This window comes from Accipiter gentilis, chromosome W (assembly GCF_929443795.1).
Source record: "Accipiter gentilis chromosome W, bAccGen1.1, whole genome shotgun sequence".
In the NCBI taxonomy this organism is placed as follows: domain Eukaryota; kingdom Metazoa; phylum Chordata; class Aves; order Accipitriformes; family Accipitridae; genus Astur; species Astur gentilis.
This window is the reverse complement of record NC_064918.1, coordinates 32,519,706-32,538,384: the sequence shown is the minus strand read 5'-3', so window position 1 is coordinate 32,538,384 and position 18,679 is coordinate 32,519,706. Positions and strand designations below refer to the sequence as shown.

Genomic DNA, 18,679 nt, shown 5'->3' with positions numbered 1-18,679 from the left:
TTTCCATAGGACAAGAAATGGGCTCTCAGTCATGAAGATATCACACTGGGAGAATTACTGGGCAAAGTAAGTTATCAAGTGAGCGAAATAACATTTAAATAGGTATTGTATTGGTTTTGTGTGGCAAAGTTTTGGTAGCGGGGGGGGGTTACAGGGCTGGCTTCTGTAAGAAGCTGCTGGAAGTTTCCCCTGTGTTCGAGAGAGAGCCTATACCAGCCGGCTCTAAGATGGACCCGCCGCCAGCCAAGGCCAAGCCAATCAGCGATAGTGGTAACGCCTCTGTGATAACATTTTTTAAGAAGGTGTCCTGGGTTCAGCTGGGATAGAGTTAATTCTTACAGGAACCTAGGAGGTGGGGGCATAGCCGGAGCAGCTGACCTGAACTAGCCAAGGAGCTATTCCATACCATGTGACATCATGCTCAGTATATAAATGGGGAGTGGGCCGGGGGGTGGTCTCGGTTTTTCGGTGGGGGAAGTGGCGGAGCGTCGGGTCCCGGGTGGTGAGCAGTTGCACTGTGCATCACTCTTTTTGTATACTTTTTCATTAGTGCCGTTGTTGTTGTTATAATTTATTTGTGTTTGTCCCAGTAAACTGCCTTTATCTCAACCCTCGAGGTTCCAGTTTCTTTTTCTTTTTCTCTCCTCCATCTCCTCCCCATCCCACCGGAGGGGGGCGGAGGAGTGAGCGAGCGGCTGCGTGGTCCTTTGTTACCGGCCGGGCTGAAACCATGACAGTCCTTTTTGGCGCCCAACGTGGGGCAAGAAGGGTTGAGATAACGACAGATCTGGCCAGAGCATGTTGAAACAAATTTGTCAAACGCATTTCTTAGATAAATAGATATTAGTCACAATGTTGTTTCATTTGTTTACATGGTGGCGTTTTGTAAGCTCTTATATGCTCTATGTATTGCCTGTAGTTGCGTATCTCATCTCTGGGAGAGTGATTGGGATTATCATTTTGCTGTACTGGGCAATGTCGACTTATGAAATGATTACATCACTGGTCATGAGGTTAAGCTGGTATCTGTATGAGGCAGTGATATCATTTCCATACTTTGGGCACCTTCTGTCGGATTTTATTGGTAATTACACCCCATCCATGGGGAAATTAGGGGGGATACTTCCCCCCATCCATTCGCCTCCCTTTTCTCCCTCCAAATAATTACAACAGCTTTCGAGATTTTTGAATATCCTTGGGATGCGCAAGCCAGTGTGCTGTTAGTGCTATGCCTCCTGAATATGTTTCAGGTCTTCGTTAGGGCTACAAAAAGGCTCTTTAAGAGTACCACTCAGAGATCTCCCCCAAAGCTGGATACTCATGGGTGGCACGGCATGTGGGAGGATATGGACAGGTATCTAGAGAACTTCTCACCTCCAGAGGCTTGGAAGTTCACTCCCAAACAACTACAGAACCCTCATGAAGTGGTAGAATATTTGAAAGACAAATGCTGTGGCTATTCCAAAGACGTACAACTCGCTGCACTATGCTGGGCCCTGGCCAGTATCTACCAAACACTGCTTGATGTTATTCAGCACCCTCAGGGGGAAAAGGGAAAAAGATGGAAAACAGGACAACAGGCACCATGGCTACCCAAACCCTGACAACAGGCACCGTGGCTGCCCCTACCCCGACAACAAGCACCATGGCTGCCCCTACCACGACAACAGGTACAGTGGCTACCCCTACCCTGGTGACAGATACTGCAGCTAAACCAGAGAACCAACCTGTGCCAGTATCAGTCGCCCCTGTACAGAAAATGAAACACACAAAGAAATCAGTTCACTTAGTGAGAAATGAAGATGAACCAGGGTCATCGTGAGAACAGGAGGAAGAGGCAGAACCTGAAATAATTACCCGATCCCTATCCATGAGTTGTGTGACATGCAAAAAGATTTTAGCCACCACCCAGGTGAGCACATTGTTACCTGGCTGCTCCGATGCTGGGATAGCGGGGCTAGTAGTGTGGAATTGGAGGGTAAGGAAGCTAAGCAGTTGGGATCTCTGTCTAGGGAAGGGGGCATCGACAAGGCGATTGGGAGAAAAACACAAGTCCTCAGCCTCTGGAGGCGACTTCTGTTAGGTGTAAAGGAAAGATACCCCTTCAGGGATGAAGTTACATGTCACCAAGGCAAGTGGACCACCATGGAGAGAGGTATCCAGTACCTGAGAGAATTAGCCGTGCTGGAGGTGATTTATAATGATCCAGAAAATGCGCAGTCACCCACAGATCCAGATGAGGTCCAATGCACACAACCCATGTGGCGGAAGTTTCTACGAAGTGCACCACTGACCTATGCTAACTCATTGGCAGTAATGTCCTGGAAAGAAAGCTATGGACAAACGGTGGATGAATTGGCTGTCCAACTCCGGCAATACGAAGGAAGTCTCTCTTCCTCCCTACGGGCCTGTGTCTCAGCTGTAGAGGAGTTGTCCCGAGAGTTCCAGCAATTCAAAGTGGATCTGTCCTCCTCCTCACCTGTACAGGCCCGCATCGCAGTTATTGGGAGTAAGCGTTCCTCTGCCCAAGAGAGAGGAGATAGAAAGTACACACAACGAGCTAACCTGTGGTTTTACCTGCGTGACCATGGAGAGGACATGAGGAAGTGGGATGGAGAACTACCTCAGTCTTGGATGCACAGGTAAAGGAGTTGCGAGAAAAAGCAACCAGAAAAGAGAATTCTTCTTAGAAAACTGCTGCTCCAGTTTCCCGTGAGCAGTCCCCCAGACGCAGTAGATGGGCTGATCTCATTTCTGATCCCCTTGACGGGACTTCTGATTTACGTGTGCAGAAAGTGAGTAACGGATATTCTAACCAGGATTAGAGGGGCCCTGCCTCCAGCCAGGTGGAGGAGAGGGACAACCGAGTCTACTGGACAGTGTGGATTCGATGGCCTGGCACATCAGACCCACAGGAATATAAGGCTCTAGTGGACACTGGTGCACAATGTACCCTAATGCCATCAAGTTATAAAGGGGCAGAACCCATCTGTATCTCTGGTGTGAGAGGGGGACCCCAAGAGCTAACTGTATTGGAAGCTGAAATGAGTCTAACCGGGAATGAGTGGCATAAACACCCCATTGCGACTGGCCCAGAGGCCCCATGCATCCTTGGTATAGATTATCTCAGGAGGGGGTATTTCAAAACCCAGAAAGGGTAACGTTAAGCCTTTGGTATAGCTGCATTGGAGACGGAGGAGATTGAACAGCTGTCTACCCTGCCGGGTCTCTCCCAAGACCCTTCGTTTGTGGGGTTGCTGAAGGTTGAAGAACAACAGGTGCCAGTTGCTACCACAACGGTGCACCGGCGGCAATATTGCACCAACCGAGACTCCCTGATCCCCATCTATAAGCTGATTTGCCAATTGGAGAGCCAAGGAGTGATCAGCAAGACTCACTCACCCTTTAATAGTCCCATATGGCCCGTGTGGAAATCTGATGGGGAATGGAGACAAACAGTAGATTATCGTGGGTTGAATGAAGTCACGCCACAGCTGAGCGCTGCCGTACCAGATATGTTAGAGCTTCAATATGAACTGGAATCAAAGGCAGCTAAGTGGTATGCCACAATTGACATTGCTAATGCATTTTTCTCCATTCCTTTGGCAGCGGAGTGCAGGCCTCAGTTTGCTTTCACTTGGAGGGGCGTCCAGTACACCTGGAATCGACTGCCCCAGGGGTGGAAACACAGCCCCACCATTTGCCATGGACTGATCCAGGCTGCACTAGAAAAAGGTGAAGCTCCAGAGCACCTGCAATATATTGATGACATCATCATATGGGGCAACACGGCAGAAGAACTTTTTGAAAAAGGGAAGAAAATAATCCAAATCCTTTTGAAGGCTGGTTTTGCTAAAAAAGAATGTAAGGTCAAGGGACCTGCGCAGGAGATCCAGTTCTTAGGAGTAAAATGGCAAGATGGGCGTCGTCAGATCCCTGTGGACGTGATCAACAAAATATCAGCTATGTCCTCACCGACTAATAAAAAGGAAACACAGTCTTTCTTAGGTGTTGTGGGTTTTTGGAGAATGCATATTCCAAATTACAGTCAAATTGTAAGCCCTCTCTACCAAGTTACTCGGAAGAAGAACGATTTTAAATGGGGGCCTGAGCAACGACAAGCCTTTGAACAGATTAAGCAGGAGATTGTTCACGCAGTAGCTCTTGGGCCAGTCCGGACAGGACAAGATATTAAAAATATGCTCTACACTGCCGCTGGGGAGAATGACCCTACCTGGAGCCTCTGGCAGAAAGTACCTGGGGAGACCCGAGGCCGACCTCTGGGGTTTTGGAGTAGGGGATATCGAGGATCCAAGGCTCGCTATACTCCAACTGAAAAAGAGATCTTGGCAGCATATGAAGGAGTTCGAGCCCCCTCAGAAGTGGTTGGTACTGAAACACAGCTCTTCTTAGCACCCCGACTGCCAGTGCTGGGCTGGATGTTCAAAGGGAAAGTTTCCTCTACGCATCACGCGACTGTCGCCACGTGGAGTAAGTGGATCGCACTGATCACACAGCGGGCTCGCATAGGAAACCCCAGTCGCCCAGGAATGTTAGAAGTGATCACGGACTGGCCAGAAGGCAAAGATTTTGGAATGTCGCCAGAGGAGGAGGTGACACAGGCTGAAGAGGCCCCGCTGTATAATAAACTGCCAGAAAATGAGAGGCAATATGCCCTGTTCACTGATGGGTCCTGTCGCATTGTGGGAAAACATCAGAGGTGGAAGGCTGCTGTATGGAGTCCTACACGACTAGTCGCAGAAACTTCTGAAGGAGAAGGTGAATCGAGTCAGTTTGCAGAGGTGAAAGCCATCCAGCTAGCGTTAGACATTGCTGAAAGAGAAAAGTGGCCAGTGCTCTATCTCTATACTGACTCATGGATGGTGGCAAATGCCCTATGGGGGTGGCTACAGCAATGGAAGAAGGGCAACTGGCAGCGCAGAAGTAAACCCATCTGGGCTACCGCACTCTGGCAAGATATCGCTGTTCCGATAGAGAAGCTACTGGTAAAAGTACGTCACGTAGATGCTCACATACCCAAGAGTCGAGCCACTGAAGAACATCAAAACAACCAGCAGGCACATCAAGCTGCCAAGATTGAAGTGTCTCAGGTGGACCTGGACTGGCAACGTAGGGGTGAGGTATTTATGGCTCAGTGGGCCCACGATACCTCAGGCCATCAGGGAAGAGATGCAACATATAGATGGGCTCGAGATCGAGGGGTGGACTTGACCATGGACACTATCGCACAGGTCATCCATGAATGTGAAACATGTGCTGCAATTAAGCAAGCCAAGCGGCAAAAACCCCTGTCACATGGAGGGCAATAGCTGAAATATAAACAGTGGGAGGCCTGGCAGATTGACTATATCGCACTCCAACGAACACGCCAAGGCAAGTGCCATGTGCTTACAATGGTGGAAGCAACCACTGGATGGCTGGAAACATACCCTGTGTCCCATGCCACTGCCCAGAACACTATCCTGGGCCTTGAAGAGAAAATTTTATGGCAACACAGCACCCCAGAAAGAATCAAGTCGGACAACGGGACTCACTTCCGAAACAACCTCGTAGACACCTGGGCCAAAGAACATGGCATTGAGTGGGTGTATTACATCCCTTATCACGCACCGGCCTCCGGAAAAATTGAACGATACAATGGACTGCTGAAAACTACATTGAGAGCGATGGGGGGTGGAACTTTCAAGCATTGGGATACACATTTAACAAAAGCCACCTGGTTAGTTAATACTAGAGGATCCGCCAATCGGGCTGGCCCCACCCAACCAAGACTTCCACATACTGTAGAAGGGGATAAAGTCCCTGTAGTGTGCATGAGGAGTATGTTAGGAAAGATAGTCTGGGTTAGTCCTCCCTCAAGCAGAGGCAAACCCATTCAAGGGGTTGTTTTTGCTCAAGGACCTGGGTACACCTGGTGGGTGATGCAGAAGGATGGGAAAGTTCGATGTGTACCTCAGGGAGATTTGATTTTGGGAGAGAATAGCCAGTGAATTGGGCTGTATGATATTTAACTGCTAAATAACCTGCCAATGCATGTCATTGTATCTATAGTGTCTATATGCCATATCAAGGGTATTATTGTGAGAATTATCCAAATGACTACAGGATGGACTTTTGAAACTGAGCCAAGTACAACAGCGATAGAACTTGAACTGGCACCCAGCAATTTCCTCAAGATCAACATCTTCGACCTGCAGACGAAGGGCGTGGTTTGCACCAAATGTACTAGCCACAAATTCGGGGGGGGGGGGGGGGGGGGGGGGGAAGTCCATATACTTATGTATATAAGACAAGGAAAGTAGTAGTCGTTGATTGGGGGGGGGGGGGGGGGGGGAACTAAGATCTGGGCATGATGTAGATGGTATAGAATAAGGGGTGGATAATGTCCTGGGTTCAGCTGGGATAGCCGGGGCAGCTGACCTGAACTAGCCAAGGAGCTATTCCATACCATGTGACATCATGCTCAGTATATAAATGGGGAGTGGGCCGGGGGGTGGTCTCGGTTTTTCGGTGGGGGAAGTGACGGAGTGTCGAGTCCCGGGTGGTGAGCAGTTGCACTGTGCATCACTCTTTTTGTGTACTTTTTCATTAGTGCCGTTGTTGTTGTTATAATTTCTTTGTATTTGTCCCAGTAAACTGCCTTTATCTCAACCCTCGAGGTTCCAGTTTCTTTTTCTTTTGTCTCCTCCGTCTCCTCCCCATCCCTCCGGAGGGGGGCGGAGGAGTGAGCGAGCGGCTGCGTGGTCCTTTGTTAGCAGCTGGGCTGAAACCATGACAGAAGGAAAAAAAAGTTGGGATGCGGAGAAACAGCCGTCAGAGCGAGGAGTGAGAACATGTAAGAGAAAACTACCCTGCGGACACCAAAGTCAGTGAAGAAGGAGGGGGAGGAGATACTCCAGGCGCCGGAGCAGAGATTCCCCTGCAGCTCGTGGTGAAGACCCTGGTGAGGCAGGCTGTCCCCCTGCAGCCCATGGAGGTCTACGGTTGAGCAGATATCCACCTGCAGCCCGTGGAGGACCCCACGCCGGAGCAGGTGGATGCCCAAAGGAGGTTGTGACCCCATGGGAACCCCATGCTTGAGCAGGCTCCTGGCAGGACCTGTGGATCTGTGGAGAGAGGAGCCCATGCTAGAGTAGGTTTTCTGGCAGGACTTGTGACCCCGTGGGGGACTCACGCTGGAGCAGTGTGCTCCTGAAGGACTGCACGTCGTGGAAAGGACCCATGCTGGAGCAATTCGTGAAGAACTGCAGCCCGTGGGAAGGACCCACGTTGGAGGAGTTCGTGGAGGACTGTCTCCCGTGGGTGGGACCCCACGCTGGAGCAGGGGAAGAGTGTGATGAGCCCTCCCCCTGAGGAGGATGAAGCTGCAGAAAATAACGTGTGATGACCGTAAACCCCATTCCCTGTGCCCTTTGTGCCGCTGGGGGGGCTTGGTGAAGGAATCAGGGAGTGAAGTTATGCCCGGGAAGAAGGGAGGGGTGGAGGGAAGGTGTTCTGAGGTTTGGTTTTATTTCTCATTACCTTACTCTGGCTGATTTGTAATTAATTGAGCTATTTTTCCCCAAACTGAGTCTGTTTTGCCCGTGACGGTAATTAGTGAATGATTTCTCCTGTCTTTATCTCGACCCACAAGCTTTTTGTTATATTTTTCTCTCCCCTGTCCAGCTGAGGATGGGGGAGTGATAGAACGGCTTTGGTGGGCACCTGGCGTCCAGCCAGGGTCAACCCATCACAGGTATATATCAATCATGAAGTCTATATGTTTCCTATTTGCCTTATCTTTTAAATTACTGTGGTGATTTTATACCAGTTCTTTTACTATAATACGAAACACAACATTGTGCTTTAAATAAATGTAAATCACATTTACTGGGAAACAACGTAATGCGTCTGAGTGCTGAAAATGTTTAGCATGCATATTTTTCTTATTTGGAAGGCTTTTAAGATAAGTGGATTTCTATAAAGCATTATGTAGCTGTCTTAATTTGTGCAATTTTACAAAAGAATAGTATTGCAAAATAGGAAAGTTATATGTAAATAAAAAATCTGATATAATAAGATGATTTAATCAACACTTGTTAAAACAAATGCTCATTGATTTTTGTATGACAATGAATTAGGTAACCTCACAATGGTATATATATTAAATTAATTCTTATAGTTTCTATCACAAATTTTGCTTAGTAGCTGTAAGTTTTTAAAACACCCCTATTCAGGTAATGCCATGTACCTCACTTATATTTTCAGCAGCTTTGCAACTACAAACAATTTTAGTGTAAGTGCCACTTTGGACACAATGTTCCAAAAGATTTCCCAAAACCTGAAAAAGAGGCTTAAATGAGAAGTAAAATGAAAGCAACAGTTGCCTTAGTATTAAGAGATGCACTATAAGAATCAATAAACTGTTCAAGAAATGGGGAATTAAATACTGTCAGAAAATTCTGTTTCCCAGGATAAAATCTCTTTAACAGCTTCAGATGACAAAAAGAATTAGTTAGCTTTAGACAGAGCTATATCCACATAAAATGCTATACAGGTACTATGCCAGTTTCGCATTCTTAAAAAGAAAAGTATCAAAAAAAGTGTCAAAAATAAAGATGCTTTGGGCATAAAAAAGTTTGTCTTCCTAAAAACAACTATGAATGTCTTGATTAGTAAAGACAGTTAATCTATCTGAAAATCGATTACTTTAGTAAAATGAATTTATGTATGTATTGCATGTTTTTGGCAAAAAGCATTTTTAACAGTAAAGACAACTTAGTGCTTACAAGTGATTATAACAGTAAATCTTGTTAAGAAGTATTTAAAAAATAATAAACAGAATAAAAAGCTTTGTTGGGCCACTATATAAACTTGTGTCGTGGTTTAACCCCAGTCAGTCAACAACTAAGCACCATGCAGCTGCTTACTCACCTCCCCCCCCACCCAGTGGGATGGGGGAGAGAATCAGGAAAAAAAGTAAAATTCATGGGTTGAGATAAGAACAGTTTAATAGAACAGAAAAGAAGAAACTAATAATGATAACACTAATAAAATAACAGCAGTAATAATAAAAGGATTGGAATATACAAGTAATGCACAATGCAGTTGCTCACCACCCACTCACTGACACCCAGCTAGTCCCCAAGCAGCGATCCCCCTGCCCCCACTCCCCCCAGTTTATAAACTGGGCATGACGTCACATGGTATGGAATACCCTGTTGGCTGCTTTGGGACAGCTGCGCCAGCTGTGTCCCCTCCCAACTTCTTGTGCCCCTCCAGTCTTCTTGCGGTCTGGGCATGAGAAGCTGAAAAATCCTTGACTATAGTCTAAACACTACTTAGCAACAACTGAAAACATCGGTGTTATCAACATTCTTCGCATACTGAACCTAAAACATAGCACTGTACCAGCTACTAGGAAGACAACTCTATCCCAGCTGAAACCAGGACAACTTGTTATGCATCCATCTCAAAACCAAAATAGTCAAACCAAAGGATGACAGGATGATCAGTTTCTATATAAGAAAATGTTAAATAAACTGTCATAATTTACCTTGGAAATGAGAAATCTGAAGGATTATAAAATCTTGAGTGGCCTGGAAAAGATTAATAGAAATATCATGGAAGTTTGATGTAGAAGATGATGCAAACTTTAGTGAAGAGGAAGATTTTGCTTCACCTCAGGTGTGAAAGTTCCATTTATTTACTCTGTATTAATTCTATGATACTGTGCAAAATGAAAGTTTTATAAAAGGAACAGATATAAAATGATAATTAAATATTTTAAAATAAGGGGGAAAAACAATTTTTAATACTTAAATAGTCTTTAAGGTAGTTTCAGTTTTCATTATTAAGTACTTAGAAAGCTAGAGGAAAAGCATGTTGGGAGTGATTCAGCTACTTACCTTTGGGCATCTAGTGCCATTTAGATATCAAAGGTAGTATCCTGGCCTCTAGAAGTGTTATTCTAGAATGATAGATGGCTGTTAAAGATCCTCTGCCATGCTTGCTAGCTATGTTGGTTTCTCAAATACTGGTAGAGGCTTGTGTTTAGGCACCTGAATGTCTGTACTTGTAACTAAATAGCATTACTATTTTCCATCTATGATTTATTTTTTTCTCCTTTTCTCTATCTTCTTCCTTTGGCATTATAGTATTGTTGTGGTTTAAGCCCAACCAGCAATTAGGCACCACACAGCTGCTCACTCACTCTTTGCTGCTCCCAGTGGGATGGGGAGGAGAATTGGAGAAAAAGTAAAACACGTGTGTTGAGATAAGAATGATTTAATAACTAAATTAAAATCAAATCTAATACTAATAATAATACTAATAAAATATAATAATAAAAATAATTGTGATGAAAAGGAATATAATAAAATAAAAAATAAATAAAACCCAAGAAAAAAACACAAGTGATGCACAATGCAATTGCTCACCACCTGATGCCCAAGCAGCAATCTGCCCCTCCCAGCCAACTCCCCACCCTAGTTTATATACTGAGCATGACATTTTATGGTATGGAATATCCCTTTGGCTAGTTCAGGTCAGCTGTCTTGGCTATGCTCCCTCCCAGCTTCTTGTACACCTGCTTGCTGGCAGAGAATGGGAAACTGAAAAATCCTTAACTTAGGATAAGCACTACTTAGCAACAACTAAAACAACAGTGTGTTATCAACATTATTCTCACACTAAATCCAAAACACACTGTACCAGCTACTAGGAAGAAAATTAACTCTATCCTAGCCAAAACCAGGACAGGTATTCAAATGAGGAAAGAAAGGAAAACATTTCCAGCAGATTTTTGCTGTTTATTAAACTCACATGCATCTCTAGATACTAGCAAACAGGAGAGGGATTCATCTGAAAATTTACCTGACAATTTTAAAATGGAGTTGATTTGTTCTTTGGGAAATACAAAGCTTATCTAAAAGAATGAGATCTTTGTTTTTTGGTTTTGTTTTCTGGGGGGGAGAGTTTGGCTGACACCTTCTTCCTTCAATTTCTGTCCTAAATAATTTTCATTTTGTTTTTATTTAAGAAATACACGTGATGGAAATCATTCTATGCTCCTTACTTTAGTTTTCTTTTATTAAAAGGCAAAGACTTTGTTTACTTAGAATGATTTTTTTTTCCTGATTTCAGGGTAATTTTGGTGAGGTATATAAAGGAACATTAAAGGATAAGACTCCTGTTGCTGTAAAAACTTGTAAAGAAGATCTTCCTCAGGAACTGAAAATAAAATTTCTGTCAGAAGCCAGGTAGGTTTTCTAAATTTAATTAAAACATATATTTACACTGTGGTGTTTTTTCAAGTTTTATTGCTACATGAATTTATAAAATCTGACCTTCACAAAAATTTTAAGAAGCCGTTCTAAAATTTTTTTCCTTTTTTTCTCTCCCTCAATATGTTCCACAACTGTTGTCCCAGTAACTAAAAATAGGCAATTTTTTAATGTGTGAATGCAGCAGCATCTGCAGTTGGCAAAACCACCTCTTCAGCAAAGCAAGCTGTGCCTATAAAACACATTTTTCTTATTTTAAGTGCCTCAATTTAAAATTTCTTCTGCGTTTTGCCATAAGGATTCAGACAAAAAGACTGAAAGACAGTGTTACTTTAAATGTGATTCTATCACAGAATAACAGAATGGTTGCAGTTGGAAGGGTCCTCTGGGGTTCATCTTGTCCAAGCCCCCTGCTCAAGCAGGGCCACCTAGAGCTGGTTTCCCAGATGGATTTTGAATATCTCCAAGGAGGGAGACTCCACAACATCCCTGGACAACCCTTTCCAGTGCTCAGTCACCCTCACAGTGAAAAAGTGTTTCCTGATGTTCAGATGAACCTCCTGTGTTTCAGTTTGTGCCCAGTGCCTCTTGTTCTGATACTGGACATCACTAAAAAGAGCCTGGTTCTATCCTCTTTGCATCCTCCCTTCATGTATTTATATACAACGATGAGATCCCCTGACCCTTCTCCAGGATAAACAATCCCAGCTCTCAGCCTCTTCTCATAGGAGAGATGCACCAGTCCCTTAATCAACTTTGTGGCCCTTCATTGGAGTCTCTCAAGTATGTCCATGCCTCTCTTGTACTTGGGAGCCCAGAACTGGACACAGGACTCCAGGTGTGGCCTCATCAGTGCTGAGTAGAGGGGTAGGATCACCTCCATTGACCTGCTGGCAGTACTTTGCCTAATTCAGCCCAGGATACCATTAGCCTTCATTGCTGCAAGGGCATATTGCTGGCTCATGTTGAACTTGTTCACCAACTGGCACCTCCTTTTCTGCAGAGCTGCTTTCCAGCTGGGTGACCCCCAGCATATATCAGTGCATGGAGTTGTTCCTCCCCAGGTGCAGGACTTTGCACTTCTCTTTGTTGCACTACACTGTTGCACTGTAACTGTTGAATTATACCAGTCATAAATCCTGCCTTCTCATCTGCTTGATTAACAGAGCTGATCAAATTTGAACAGGTTATAGTATGGACCCCCATTTACTAATTTTTTCTTGGGAAGAGGAATTCACTTCAGAAGAGAGATTCTGTGCTCTGTCAGGCAGCATGTGATTGCATACCTATTTTTCCGATTACACTCATACCACAATATGCTAATTATTCTGAATATAGGCTGATTATATGGGTATATAAATATCTTCAGGGTATATAAATTTCATCAGGGTAGAGAGGTATATCGAGATAATTTTAAAACTGTTTAAATTATCTTTTTCTCTTCTTGCTAGGGAACTTGATATATTTTCATTTTTACTCAAAAACTAGTATGATCAATAAGGAAAACTATAAGACATTATATAAATCACTAATATCAGCCATTACAGCTATTGAACATCTTTAAATGGCTCATAACTCAGTTGCTGCAGAGATGCTTCATTTGCTAAGCAGCCTGCCACTGGTAGAACAGTCTTAAAATGAAAGAAAAATAATATGCTGTGTCTGAGTATGTATGTACCAAGTAGGTTAATATTGTACTCTTATGAAAAAAAGAAGGTGTGGTTTAAGTTAGCAAATAGTAGAAGAAACATTTAAAAGTTGTAATGTCTCTCCAGAATTCTTCCTAGCTCTTCATTATACTTGTAAATTATAGCATGCTGGTTTAGATTGCAAATGTTCTTATTAAAGCATTGTGTAAGAAGATGTAAATGTTTTTGTTTAATTCCCAAAGTTGAAATTGCTGTCTTTATATTCTTTTAAAACTTACTGTACAAATAAGTTAATCTCTTAAAGTAAAATTGGATTGAGTGTGCATTTGAACAGTGCAAAAGGAAAATATAGGGAAGTGCTGTGCAGGCTTTTTTAACCGAACTGCTATTGGTCCACCACTGAAATGTTATTTAATTACAGGGGTTCTTGAGGAACTACAGATCTATCAGGCCATTTTTCAGTTCTTTTGTTATGTAGACAAATAGTAGAATAATAATAAAAATAATATAGCATTCAGTCTTGATTTATAAGTGAGTTGATGTACCCTCATTCAAACACTATGATGATTGATTTGTTATATTGATTTTTTTATGATAACACTAATGACATGTTCCATTAAAATAATATTAAGTTTAAGATATTTTCCTATGATACTTAAACAGTTTATACAATAAAGTTTATTAATATAATAAATTTACTGTATGTTTTGCAGAATACTCAAACAGTATGATCATCCTAATATTGTAAAACTCATAGGAGTTTGCACACAACGACAACCTATTTATATTGTTATGGAACTTGTTTCAGGTATTTTTTTTTTCTTTTCTCACAGCATATGTTCATATGTATTGTTTCCATAGCGTAAAATATATTTTTTTTCTATTTGCCTTTATTTGCATTCTTATGACTGATCTCAAAAGTCACCCATGTTGCAAATCTTTGGAGACCTTAGCTTCTACCAGGATAGGAGTGGAGTGAGCTATTCAAATCTGTTGTGAGTTTTTCTGTAACTATTCAAGAACAGAATTTGCTACAATGTATTTCTGCCATATCTTCATTTTTCTCCTGAAAAGGTATTAAGTAATACTTCCTTTATCAATAAGGTTATATTGTTAATGCTATACTTGTATTTAAAGAAACTTAATGATTGGGTAGTGCTTCAATTTTAGTAACTCAATTTTGGATTATCATTCATATGGGTTTTCTCTTTATGAAAATACATTGTTCAGCAGAATTATTCAGTTTTTCAGATGCTCTTGATTTATTTTTTAATCTTCAGTTCATATTATTCATCAACGATTGGAGAGAGTTTCAAATTGATGGGATGATACCAGATTCAGGCAACTGTATCGATCTGATTCTCTCAGAAGCTGGAAAATGTGTGGGTTTAGTACCCTCTGGTATTGGTTAATATGCAACACTGTTTTATATATTGCTAGATTTGTCTTCAAAATTATACTGCAATGTGTTTAAGAACCATTTAATTAATGAAGACTTAGTAAATATTTAGACTTTATAATTCCTGAGTACTAACTAGCTTTAGTAAAAGTGCACTGATGAAATCTTTGACTTATTGGAATTTTCTGCTGTTATTCCATTAGATTATATTAGATTATTATATTAGTACATGTGATTGACTTTATTAAAATGGAAACTAACAGCATTGTCCTGAGACATTTTTTAAGACATACACTGGTAATCAGCTTCTCTAGACATCTCTGCTAATAAATATAAAACCTCATCTTTTAACAACTTTATTCTTCAGGGTTTTCAGAGTCTAGGGCAACTTGAAACATACTAATACAATTAGAGAAGGAATTAGTGGAAGTCTTTCACTGATTCTCATGCCCAGTTTGCAGTCCAAATCCATTAAAAAAATATTTCTGTCTCCTGACTTTGGATTTGAAAGAAACTTCTTAATTCTATCATGTTTTTCTGGGCTGTAAGTCCTCTGGATAACTTCCATGCTTGCCTGCCCTCTGTAATGTTACACTGTGCTCGAACCATCACACTTTTCTATGTTCTTAAAACTTGGCTAGCACACCGTGAGACTGGCCAAATCAGCTAGAAAAGATAAGGATGCTAACTCTGAAGAAGTTAGCAGAGGAAAGAAAGACAAAACAGTTCAGAAAATCAGTGGCTGATATTACTAGTTTTCTGTTCTCTAATGACAAGTTTGGATGAGATAATCTAAAATTATTATTATTAGTGCTTTGACTTGATATTTAATGCTGCCCTTTGAAGAACAAAATGTTGGCGGCCTTTCTGACTTTCACTCACCACTCAGCTTTCTCAGTATCTTCTTTATCTGTGCTTTGTCTTATATGTCTTTACAGTTGAAGGTGTTTAAGCAGATTATCTCTGAAATTCTTTTTAATGACAAAAAACGGCATGGTTTAAGTTAGAATTGTATTTTGCAAGTGTACAGCAGTGAAAGTTTGTGATTAATAATGACAGTTTCTTCTCTGAGAAAACATTAGAAACGGCTCCATAAAGTGTGGAATTCATGTGTTAGGTTTTTTAACGGTCTGTTTAATTGCACTTTTTCTACAGTTCTTATTTACCAAATACATGTATACTGCATGCTTACTGTGTCTTTTAGAGACTGCTTTGATGTGGGTTTCAGTGTTTCAGTAGTGGCTTATTCTGCTTTTCATTTCAGATTCAGATTTCAATTCAGATTCTTTGTTCAGGTGTTAAAAAATTTTCTGGAAACTTAGTACTTCATGTAGAGAAGTGCTATTCTATTAGTGATTCTGTCATTAACACTCTGCAGAGGAAATCTTTTTTGTTTTTTTCCATTGTTCCAAGTGTAAATAGAATTAAAGAATATGCATCTGGATAAAGTCATCAGTGAAAACAATAGAGACAGCGGCAAATGCATATTTAAGCATCTGTGCATCCATTGTTATATACAAAAATGTGTTGGGTTTATGTGGCAGAGTTTTGGTAGCAGGAGGATGCAGGGGTGGCTTCCCATCAGGAGCTGCCCCCATGATGGACAGAGCCAGTTTCAACTGGCTCCAAAATGGACCTGCCACTGCCCAAAGCTGAGCCAATCAGCAATGCTGGTGGCACTTCTGTGATAACATATTTCAGAAAGGGTAAAAATGCTGTGCAGCAGCAGTGAGAGAGAGGAGTGAGGAAAACTGTGAGAGAAACAATCCTGCAGACACCAAGGTCAGTGAAGGAGGAGGGGGAGGAGGTGTTCCAGGTGCTGGAGCTGAGATTTCCCCTGCAGCCCGTGGAGAAAAACATGATGAAGCAGGTTGTCGCCCTGCAGCCCATGGAGTACATCAGTGCAGATATCCAACTTGCAGCCCATGGGGGACCCCATGCTGGACCAGGTGATTATGCCCTGAAGGAAGCTGCAGCCTGTGGGGGACCCACACTGGAGCAGTCTGTTCCTGAAGGACTGTACCCCATGGAAAGGACCCATGCTGGAGCAGTTTGTGAAGGACTGTAGCCCATGGGAGGGACCCCACACTGGAGCAGGGGAAAACTGTGAGGCGGAAGGAGCATCAGAGACAAAGTGTTACGAACTGACCACAACCCCCATTCCCTACCCCTTCTCAGTCGCTCAGTGGGGGAGGAGGTAGAAGAGTCAGGAGTGAAGCTGAGCCTGGAAAGAAGGGGGGGTGGGGAAGAAAAGCAAAACCAAAGGAGATTTATTCTCTATTTTTCCATCAGCAGGCTATGTCCAGCCACTTCCTGGGAAGCAGAGCCTCATTACATGTAGCAGTTGTTTCAGAATACAGACATCTTGTGGTTTAACCCCAGATGGCAATTAAGCACCATGCAGCTGCTCACTTACACCCCCCACCCAGTAGGATGGGGGAGAGAATTGGAAAAAAAGTAAAACTTGTGGGTTGAGATAAAGATAGTTTAATAGCACAGAAAAGGAAGAAAATAATAATATTACAATAATAATAATAATAAAAGAATTGGAATATACAAAACAAGTGATGCTCAATGCAATTGCTCACCATATGCCGACCAGTGCCCAGTTAGTTCCCGAGCAGTGATCCACCCCTCCCGGCCAACTCCCCCCCAGTTTATACTGGGCATAACATCATATGGTATGGAATATTCCTTTGGCTAGTTTGGGTCAGCTGTCCTGGCTGCGTCCCCACCCAACTTCTTGTGCCCCTCCACCCTTCTTGCTGGCTGGGCATCAGAAGCTGAAAAATCCTTGACTTTAGACTAAACATTACTTAGCAACAACTGAAAACATCAGTGTGTTATCAACAGTATTCTCATACTAAATCCAAAACATAACACTATACCAGCTACTAGGAAGAAAATTAACTCTATCCCAGCCGAAACTAGGACAGTATCCACCCCTTTTTCTATGCCATTTATGTGATGTCCAGGTCCCACACTTTCCAATACATCTCAATTAATCACCATCACCTTTCCCGTCCTTTGAGATACATATACACACACAGAGATATCATTCCCTTAGTCTATGGGCCATCCCTATAAAAATGTCTGTTGAGTTCATTTAGTCCATGACTTTGGGCTCCATCTGTCATACAAGTCTTTCTGGGAAGGAGGGATGATGCAAAATCTGCTCAGTCGGCAGAGCAGGATCAGGCTTCAGTGCAGTGGGCGGGTGACATTGGGCACACCAGGAGGATGGTGTGTAGTGCTGGACTGTTGCATGCTGAAGGCAGTCATGGTTCCATCACTACTGTGCTTTGCTCAGTTTTATCACAGTTCATTCTTGCTTGATCTAAGTGATTCTTACTGTAATAACATTGATATAGCATACAACAATTACAGTAATTGATGACATACAGTGGCAGGGTTATATAGCAATTAACATCATACAATTGAATTCATTGGCTATTCTCACCTAAAATCAAATCCCCTTGAGGCACATACGTATTGGCTTTGTGTGACAAGGTTTTGGTAGCGGGGGGGCTACAGGGGTGGCTTCAGTGAGAAGCTGCTAGAAGCTTCCCCTGTGTCCGACAGAGCCAATACCAGCCAGCTCTAAGATGGACCCGCCACTGGCTAAGGCCGAGCCAATCAGCAATAGTGGTAACACCTCTGTGATAACATTTTTAAGAAGGAAAAAAGTTGCGGGATAGACAGAAACAGCAGCCAGAGAGAGGAGTGAGAACATGTAAGAGAAACAACCCTGCGGACACCAAGGTCAGTGAAGAAGGAGGGGGAGGAGATGCTCCAGGCGCCGGAGCAGAGATTCCCCTCATCCTTTCATGAAGACCATGGTGAGGCAGGTTGTCCCCCTGCAGCCCATGGAGGTTCACAGTGGAGCAGATATCCACCTGCAGCCCGTGGAGGACCCCACGCCGGAGCAGGTGGATGCCCAAAGGAGGCTGTGACCCCGTGGGAAGCCTGCGCTGGAGCAGGTTCCTGGCAGGACCTGCGGTTCTGTGGAGAGAGGAGCCCATGGAGCAGGTTTTCTGGCAGGACTTGTGACCCCGTGGGGGACCCATGCTGGAGCAGTGTGCTCCTGAAGGACTGCACCCCATGGAAGGGACCCATACTGAAGCAGTTTGTGAAGAACTGCAGCCCGTGGGAAGGACCCACATTGGAGAAGTTCGTGGAGGACTGTCTCCCATGGGTGGGACCCCACGCTGGAGCAGGGGAAGAGTGTGATGAGCCCTCCCCGAGGAGGATGAAGCGGCAGAAAATAACGTGTGATGAACCGACCGTAAACCCCATTCCCCGTTCCCCTTGCGCCACTGGGGGGCGTGTAGGTAGAGAATCCGGGA

At 43.3% G+C, this 18,679-nt stretch overlaps 1 protein-coding gene across 1 annotated transcript in view; it reads left to right on the top strand.

Annotated features, from left to right (window-relative positions):
* LOC126035443 (tyrosine-protein kinase Fer-like) overlaps positions 1-18,679 on the top strand; it is a 254,879-nt gene that overhangs the window by 150,147 nt on the left and 86,053 nt on the right. The window contains exons 13-15 of the mRNA XM_049794009.1: positions 10-66; positions 11,146-11,261; positions 13,648-13,742. Coding sequence (XP_049649966.1) covers positions 10-66; positions 11,146-11,261; positions 13,648-13,742 — 268 coding nt within the window. The remainder of the gene's footprint in view (positions 1-9; positions 67-11,145; positions 11,262-13,647; positions 13,743-18,679) is intronic.